The sequence below is a fragment of the Oratosquilla oratoria genome, chromosome 4, assembly GCF_046742065.1.
Source record: "Oratosquilla oratoria isolate Oo_2021 chromosome 4, ASM4674206v1, whole genome shotgun sequence".
Classification (NCBI taxonomy): Eukaryota; Metazoa; Arthropoda; class Malacostraca; order Stomatopoda; family Squillidae; genus Oratosquilla; species Oratosquilla oratoria.
Window position 1 is genome coordinate 42,115,359 of NC_134780.1, and position 10,000 is coordinate 42,125,358.

General features: G+C 45.9%; 1 protein-coding gene across 5 annotated transcripts in view; it reads left to right on the forward strand.

Annotated features, from left to right (window-relative positions):
• Positions 1-10,000, forward strand: part of LOC143024827 (uncharacterized) — an 869,652-nt gene that overhangs the window by 714,541 nt on the left and 145,111 nt on the right. The window contains exon 1 of one of the 5 annotated variants that reach the window (XM_076184083.1): positions 3,503-3,831. The exons of the other annotated variants lie outside the window; for them this stretch is intronic. Within the exon in view, the coding sequence (XP_076040198.1) occupies positions 3,791-3,831 (41 nt within the window). The 5' untranslated portion in view covers positions 3,503-3,790. Of the gene's footprint in view, positions 1-3,502; positions 3,832-10,000 lie in introns of those variants that run through there. 5 annotated transcript variants of the gene reach the window in all.

A 10,000-nucleotide genomic window follows, 5' to 3' on the forward strand; every position in this document is an offset into this window, starting at 1 on the left:
CCCGAGTTACGCAGACCCATGTCCTCCTCTGTCTGCGTGGGCCAGGAACGAAGGGACTCGCCGGGGACCGCACCCGGTACTCTCACTCGGGAGGGTAACGCTCCTCGACGTTAACGAAGGTCGTGGACGCAGACAAAAGACTAACGAATGGAAAGATTCACGCGGAGGGAGGGAGGGAGGGAGGGAGGGAGGGAGGGAGGGAGGGAGGGGAGAGAGAGAAGCCTGGAGAAGGGAGGTGGGGGGAAGAGGAGAGGGGCGAAAGGTAGGAGGGAGGAGGGGGCAAGTTGTATATAGTTGAGGGAGACGAGGTGGGGGAGGGAGTGTGTGGGGGTGATGGGGGGTATACGAGTGTGTGTATGGGGGGGGTGAGAGAGAAAGGGAGGGAGAGAGAGAGAGAAGGAGAGAGAGAGAGCGTGTGCGTTGAGTTTGTAGTGAGAGAGGAAAGTAGAGAGGTAGAGAGAGTGAGGGGAGGGACGGATGGTGGTGGTGGGAAAAGGGGGAAGGAGGAGGAGGAGGAGGAGGAGGAGGGGAAGGAGGGAGGGGAGGGGGGGATAGCGAGCGGATCGAGGGTGGTGGTGGTGGTGGTGGTGGTGGTGATGGTGGTGGCGGTGGTGGTACTACAGCTCGGCGTGTTGGTGGGCCAGTCCAGTAGACACTGAGCGTCCGCGGAGGTGAGACACGGGTAGCGGGGGTTCCCGTCCGCTTGGAGTCTGTCAAGTCTGTGGCGAGTGAAGCGTTGAAGGGAGGAGGGGAAGGCCGGGACTAGCCACCCGTCCCAGAGGCGTCCCTCCTCAACTCCGCTGTAATCGGCAATTCCGAAAAGCAAATAGACCGCGAATATGATGATTATTGTTATCTAGAATTCTGGAGAAAGGAATCGGTCGCTACGTCGGGGGACGGGGGTCGTGGCTCCCAGACCCTTTCCGTTCTTCGTCGACGTTGTGTCTCTGTGAAATCACTCGAACCGTCGATATATTACGGAATCCAGACTCGCCTGTTCCTCGTACCCGGTACCCCTATTGGTGGAAGGTGACCCTTGCGTCCATCCATAGATCGGACATTTTTTTTTTTTTTTTTTTCATCGATCGGTGACATAACGCACACAGCAACGCGGGTTACCCCCCGTCTCCCGCCCCCCGGCTCACACCTCACCTGGCAAACAACGCTGATTACAGGTAGAAAATGGTGAAGAAAAAGGGGGTGGGGGGATGAGAACCCTGCGTGGTAGGAACAAGCTACGGTGTGTACGTGTGTGTGCGTGTACGTGCGTAACCGCGCGCGGACGTGCGTGGAGGTGGAACTTTGAAGCGTTCTCGCACGCGCGCGCGCGCGCACGCGAAATGATGCTCAAAGACGCGACCCAGCCTTTCGTTGTTTGCTTATGTGAGTTCGGGTTTGAACGCGGACTAGGGAACTACCTGGTCCCGAGCGCACATACACATGTGCTCATGCGGCGTTAGCATATGCAGCTCATGATAACGCGCGAGCTTCTGCATATCTTTGCCATGCACATGCAGTCATGCACGATGACGCCCATCATCATAATGCAGTACGTCGTTCGACCAACTCTCTAAAGTCAAGGGCGCCAATACGAACGTGCAAACTTGTTCTCATTAACATGTAGTTGTTTGTTTGTCTGGTCACTCGAAGTGGTCCAACTGAAGCGAGAGGTCCACTACGTATGGGCCAGTGAACCACTAGAGGACCACGGAGTGTCCGTAGTTGGTCTACAAACCGAAATCTAGTGGTGGTTAGTGGATGTTTAGCGATTTATTTTAGTGTTGGAATTATCTACAGAAGGCTAAGCAACAGCGATGCATAAGTATGGGACTTGTGAGTGAGATGACGCGAATCGGCTGGCAGCAGTGAACAGAATAAGATATAGGAAGTCGAAAGGCCTTGATATCAGGGGGAGAACTCAATCGTGTGGCGGTAGATTAAGTAAATTGATCAAAGTTGGGGAGTTAGGGGGTGGGAGTGGGGGTGGGTTGTCAGTCCGAAGGTGACCAGGGTGGTGTTTATGCATTCTGTATGTGTGTACGTGTGTGCGTTCGTGCGTGCGTCCAAGACGTGTGTGCGTGTGTGCGTTCGTCGAGGACGTAATCATGTGCGCGCGCATAATCTTTTCGTGTGCACAGATCCACAAGGCACTCAGTGCCACCCAGGATCTGACCCTGGCCCCCATGTGGATCACTTAGTCATGTACCGCTTGTTCATCCCCGTGAAGCGATGAACTTGTTCACTGTCCTTTGATCCACTTTGTGTTCAATTTGATCCATATTATCGCAATAATCCATTTCACACCTTACTTGATCCATCAAGTGTTAAGTGTTAATTTTATGGTGTTCGTGTTAATCCCAGACCTTGTCTCTTCAAATTAACACAACAGGTTATTTAGATTTAACGTTCAATTTAACGCGAAGTTCCGATCAACGCGACCTTTGATTTAACGCAACGTTCAATTTTAACTTTGACAGAAGCGTTACCGTTTAATGTTTAGTTAAACTTAACTTTCGATTTATCAACGTCAGTCATGTAATCACGCCTTTTTATGTTCCGTACCACAGTCTAAACCTCTCTTTTTATTAGGTTTATTTTTCATAACTTACTTTAAGCCTTCCTCGACATTTCCCCTCAATTGACTTCAAATACTTTATTCTGTTCAGCGCAAGTGAAGATGCTAGCCACTACACCAACAAGTGTATATATATATATATATATATATATATATATATATATATATATATATATATATATATATATATATATATATTGTTGCTTATCAAAATAGTTTAGTGTAAATATATATGATTTTCAAAAGATCATTCACTATGGGCAGTAAATATCATACTCAACGAAACATTTCGGCACAATTCTGGTACAACCGGCCAGGTATGATTTCAGAGTGCCATAGTACCGAAACTCAAGGTACTATGGTACTGGGCACCTGTGTCATGACTATTAGTTTGTCAACTAATAGTGAAATTAATAATAACAGAAACAACATTAGTGATAATAGCAATAATAATAGTAACGAAAACTTCGAAACTACAATAGAAACGGTAATAACCAATAATTAACAACGATAACAATAACGATAAGGACAATAACGATAATAGTAACGGAAGTGGTAGAAGGAACAATAATGACGTCAGCGTCAATGCCTTTCCCGGATTGAATTGTCTATTTCTGGGTCCGGAGTCCGGGGTCACTGCGTCCGGGTGACCCTTAGGCAATATATATAAATTCACTAGGCAATACATACATACACTAGGTAATGTATATACACACTAGTCAGTATATACATACACTAGACAACACACACACACACACACACACACACACGGCAAAATATAAATACACTAGAGAATATATACATACACCAGACAATATATACATGCACTAGACAATATGCACATGCACTAGGCAATACATACAGACAGTAGGCAATATACACATACACTAGGCACTATATCTTTATACTCCTTTACCGACCAGAAGAAAGTGGACAGCTATGACTAGGCTGCCGCGTGCGTGTAGGCGTGTAAGTGTGTGTGCGTGTATACGCCCCTCGTCCACCCCGTCCAGGTAGGGCGTGTAGTGGACATGAGAGAGAGACAGAGAGAAGGGCAGACTCATACATGAAGGTCAGCGTGGTCGGACACGTCTGAGGAAGTGTGTTGTACTGTACACATAGGACCCATGAGTGACCATGTACGTGTCTGTGGATATGTGTACACGTCATGTACGTCTGTGCGGGGACCTGCGCTGGGACGTGTAGACCAGAAGGATGGGCAAATTCAAGTTCAGGATACCGACGATCTTTAAAAGGTGAGTTTACTGTTCATTTTAAGTGATGTTTTCGACCTTAAGCGCTCGCCGAAGATTTTTTTTTTTTATAAAGTTTGTGGATGTGTGAAAAAAATATATATGGAAAAATGCTGTCGACATGTTGTGTGTACACACACACACACACACACACACACACACACACACACACACACACACACACACACACACACACACACACACACACACACACACACACACACACACACACACACACACACACACACACACACACACACACACACACACACGACTCGATGCCGCCGTGGTAGAGTTCCCAGCTGCCATTACGGGGGTCCGGGTTCGAATCCCGCCCAGAGATTAAATAATTTCAGTATCGCTGCGCTGCGAGCCGTTACTCCAACTCTCGTGGGCGGGGAGTTGGGTGTGTGTGTGCATATAAAGTCACAGCATTACCCATAGATCGGTCATACATGATCTCTAAGCTCTCTTCCGGGAGGGAAATAGCTGTCGATCACGAGTCCAACACGTGATCCAAGACCATGGTGAATCACACACACATACCCAAGCACACTAATCTCTCCACTGTCGTTGATTTCCCTCTCAATTAAATAAAATCGCCTGACGACAACCATAACAAAATATGTAAAGTGCGACGCGATGGCGAGTCTGGAGAAAGACCTTCCTTTCCGTGTGGTACTTTCCCATTCGTCCTTTCTGCCGTCATTCGATTTCATTCACTCCCCCGGGGGGGCTGCTTATACTGTAGCTTCATCTCGACTGAACCCGGTTGGCACTCTCTTTCTCTCTTTCGTTCGATCTCCTTGGCACTCGTGGCACTCTTCGAGGCTTTGTCGCCAGGAGCGGATCCCGGCGCCACCCGACGTCAGAAGATTTCTTCAGTTTCCGGTCCCTGGCCATGAACGAGGTCTTGTTCGACCGTGACCCCAGTCTTCGGTCGGTTTGGGTCTGGCTGGTGTTCTGGTTTGGCCTTGACCAAGGTCCTCTCTCTCTCTCTCCTCTCTCTCTCTCTCTCTCCCTCTCCCTCTCTCTCCCTCTCCCTCTCTCTTTCTCTCTCTCTCTCTCTCTCTCTCTCTCTCTCTCTCTCTCTCTCTCTCTCTCTCTCTCTCTCTCTCTCTTTCTCTCCCTCTCTCTCCATTATCGTCATTTGTGTGTTACAGTTAAGTTTGTTATTTGGAGATGGATTGATGGATGGGGTGACGAGGAATTCGGATGCAAGAGGGATGTCTGTCGAGCAAGGAAGAGAGGTTTCAAAAAATATAAGTAAATGGAGGAAGGTTATGAGTGGATGAATGGATGACTCAACTTGAAAGGATGTTCTTCTCATCCGATTCATTAAACATTTTAAGTGGATGACGATGGAGCAAGGAGGGGGAAGGGGGTCGCCATGTCAATGAATCGGTGGGGGTAAACCATCTTCGGCTATCGGGATTTGTTGTCAAAGTGCTGTGCCTCACTGCATTGCCTTAGGCCTAAATAGTATGGCGGGATACGGGGATGACCCTTCATCCACGAGATGCTGAGATGGGATTGGGGGAGTGTAAACTGGGATTTCGGGACTCCCACCAAATAACCATAGACAATTAGGGAAAAAAATCTTAGATCTCCGTGTAATGTTAGACCTTAATGGAGATGTCTGGAGAGCAAAAGGAAGTCTACTCCTCCGGATCTCCACCTTCCCGGTAATATTAGACATTAATGGAAGTGTTCTGGAGAACCGGGCTTATACCCTGGGAACCACATCTGGTGTGGAAATGCGATTTCATGATCATTTTTATTATTATAATTATTATTATTATTATTATTATTATTGTTATTATTATTATTATTGTTATTATTATTATTATTATTACTATTATTATTATCATTATTATTGGAATTATTATCATTATTAATGATAATACTATTATCATGATCATTTTTGGTTTATATTCGTATTCATTTAATTCGTTTTGTCATGTACTTATTTATTTATTTTTTGAATATTCATTGTCTTGTTTACAAATGACACGCCGTCCAGAAAGGGTGGGTGATTCAAATGACATATGTACGAGCGTAAACAACCTCGCCCCCCGCCCCCACACGTAATTATCTAAATTAATGTAACAGTTATTTATTTCATTTGGAGGTGCCATTGAACACCTGTTCAGACTTGTTTACAGCTCTGCTGTAATCATCGGGATGGTTTTATTAAGCTGTCCAAAACGTCCGGCTGGATGGTCCTACGGGAGTTGACGGGTACGAGAGGGAGGGATGGGGTGGGTTAAGGAAGGAACGCGGAATGATGCGAGGTATAAATTGTTGATTTTCTGACCATGTATGTACACTCTGAAGAAGCTCTGTTAAGAGCGAAACGTCAGTAAATAAAACTTCAACGATTCTCATCACCCTACCACTCATATATATATATATATATATATATATATATGTATTATATATATATATATTATATATATATGTATATATATATATATACATACATACATACATTAGCATATTTCAGCAGCAGGCTTTCCTGTTCACAGATTTCATTGAAGAAAACAGCAACGTTTGCATTGATGATTTTATGAAGATTTTCAAGACGTCCAACAGTAGGCTTGGCTTCTCCATGTCAGGTCGTTATCGATCGTCCGAAGGATACGAGTCAATAAACTCAGAAGAAGAACGAATAGACTTTTAGTAGTACTTAATGTTTCGTACAATATGTACATTTTCAAAAGCGATGACAAAAAAAAATCTGAATTAGACATCGAAATGACAACATTTTCGTTTTCTTATCTCTATCTGTTGTAACTCAGAAACCCACTTCTACCTTTTTTGTTTGTTTATTTATTTATTTATCTATTTATTTATTTATCTCTTTATTTATTGTATGCAAGAAATTATTTCCGTTTTTTTTTCGTTGCTTTTGAAAACGTATATAGTGTACGAAATGTTAAGCACTACTAAAATCTACTTATATATATATATATAAATAAATATATATATATATATATATATATATATATGTAATGGTATTGGATAGACGTATATGCTGATTTATTCGTAAGGTATTTTGTGTAACTATTATGTCGTAATATTTCATCACATTTCATTGTATCTTATTTTTGTTTTATTCTCTCTCGGCCCTTGTTATGAGCCGAAAATATTTTTCCCTGTCGACATGCTATTGTAGTCCATTGTATCAACCCAGGTAATTAATCGATTTATTGCCAAATTACCCGATTGTCAGTATCGCGTGGAATTGGGTGGAACTGTACATGCCTTCCGCATCGAGAAAGCGAGGTTCCGTGGGAACCTTGAGGTTTTGTGGCTTCACCCCCATCAATACAGTAACCCAACATCCTGGATCTTATTCTACCTGACGCCAGACGATTTTATTCAGCCGAGGGAATGATGCATGGGGGGGTCGCGGTCGAAGAGGACACCACTCTGACCTGGGTCCGTGGTTCTGATGCCAATGGAATTTTGTGGTTGTGATCAGGAGGAAGATTATGAAGTGGGCTCACTGTATTGAAGATGGTGAGAGTCTTTGTCGAAAATGGTGACTTCAGGGATCATAGAAAACGTCATGTAGGGGGCGTGGCATCTATTAATAGCAAAGAACGAGAGAGAGAGAGGGAGAGAGACAAAGCGAGAGAGAGAGAGAAAGAAGAAATGGAAAGGAAGTGACATATAGTTTTTCGTTCTTTTATTTTTTATATATTTTTTCATCTACGGATCTACCATCAGCACCCATACATCCGCCCAAACTCCCCCCTTCCCCCCCCAGTCTCCTGGAGGGATGGGTGGGTGGTCCCGGCCTCCCCTCCATCTCCCCCCTCTCCCCCCCTCTCCCCCTTACCCTCAGAAGCAGACTCTTTTTGCTCAAGTGGGACTTGGGATGACGTGTCAGCGTGTACTGCCACGTGGAGGGGGAGAGGGGGAGGGAGGGGGAGGTAGAGGGGCACATGGGCAGCCATGAGTGTTCTCTCTCTCTCTCTCTCTCTCTCTCTCTCTCTCTCTCTCTCTCTCTCTCTCTCTCTCTCTCTCACACACACACACACACACACACACACACACACACACACACACACACACACACACACACACACGCACACACACACACACTCACATATATCATAACGCGTGGTTAAGTGTATATCTTTGTTGGGTATGTGAGCGAGGGAAGGTAGTACACACACACACACACACACACACACACACACACACACACACACACACACACACAGAAACACACACACACACACACACACACACACAGAAACACACACACACACTGGTTTGAATGTGTGTATGGTTTGGCTTGATACGTCATCTGTCTACTTCGTGTGTATCTCCACTCCGAGAGGTATTTGGACGACCAAGGAAGAGGAGGAGGAGGAGGAGGAGGAGGTCCGAGTTTGGGGTGTCGGAGAGGAGTGGATGGTTATCTTCAACGCAGTGGCGTGCGTCGTTGAGTTTATTATGGTTAGCAACAGAATCATCTGTTCCGTTGACAGGCGGCTCGGTTGTGAACGGACCCTCTTATGTTTTTTTTTTTTTTTTTTTTTTTTTTTTTTGCTCGGTAGATGGAGAGGATTGTTTGAAGAGAGAGAGAGAGAGAGAGAGAGAGAGAGAGAGGGGTGAAGAGGGGTGAAGAGGGAAGAGAGTGACTCCATTTTCTAATGTTTTGGGTTTCGGAGAAGAGGTTGATAGAAGAGGAGACAAGGTAGAATACTGTAAAATGGAGTCCCGGACACCATAAGAGGCGGTGATGGGAGGAAAGTGAGGACGAGCTACTTTTTTTTTGGGGGGGGGGGGGAGTGAAATATCACCCCCACGGGCTTTGTTTGAGCCCGTGCAATCTTTTGGCTAAGATCAAAGTGTAGTATGGGCTACTTGTAGTGATGGTGTGTATGGGGGCGAGGGGGAGCAGGTATAGAGACCATAGGGCATACGTCGAACGTACCACCCTATGTTGTTGTTATTGGTGGCGGTGGTGGTGGTGGTGGTGGTGGTGGTGGTGGTGGTGGTGGTGGTGGTGGTAGGAGAACTCCAACGAACGATCTTGTAATGGTGGCGACAGTTGGGGTCGAGAGACGTCTGGGACCCCCCTCACCCTCGCCCTCCCCCTCCTCCCCTCCTCCTCCTCCCCCTCGTCTGTGTGATGGTGGAAATTGATAGGGGGGGACCATGGCGCCCCCATCCCCTGGTGAGGGTGGGGGGAGCTTCCACTGTGGTGGGAAAGCTACCAGTGGACGTGTGTGTGTGTCAGAGTTGATACCACGGTTGTGAATGGTGTACACACACACACACACACACACACACACACACACACACACACACACACACACACACACACACACAGACCTGAAATAATTTCAGTATCGCTGCGCTTCGAGTCGTTACTCCAACTCTCGTGGGCGGGGTGTTGGAGGTGTATGTGCGTGTAAGGTCACAGCATTACCCATAGATTGGTCATACGAGCTCTGAGCTCTCTTCCGGGAAGGAAGTAGCTGTCGATCACGAGTCCAGCACGTGATCCAAAGACCAAGGTGAATACACACACACACATACACACACGCACACACACACAGACACACGCACACACACACACACGCACACGCACGCACGCACGCACGCACGCACACACGCACATATGATCATGCCAGGCTTTAGGCTGTCAATCCGACTTGGGGTAACGGAATAGCTGTATCGTAGACGAGGTGGGGGGAGGAGGAAGAGTGGGGGATAAGGGGAAGGAGGATTAGCGAGGTAGTTGACCTGAGGTCGCGAGGTGGTTGACCCATCATCGATACGTGGGGAGTGAGGGTGGATGGAAGTTGCCTCAGATGAATAAAATCTCACGACGGCAGACAGAAAATGTTTATGAAAGAAGCACATGCCGTCCTCTGCCATATTAAATAGCGTTGGTAGGTGCCCCTCAGACGAATAAGATTGCCTAGCGGCACAAATACTCAGATTTTTTTTTTTTTTTTTTTGGGGGGGGTCACTATCAGGGTTGTCTCATTGTATGGTTCATATATATATATATATATATATATATATATATATATATATATATATATATATGTATGTATGTATGTATTTACCTAGTTGTGTATGTACGTATGTATGTATGTATTTACCTAGTTGTGTATGTATGTATGTATGTATGTACCTGAAG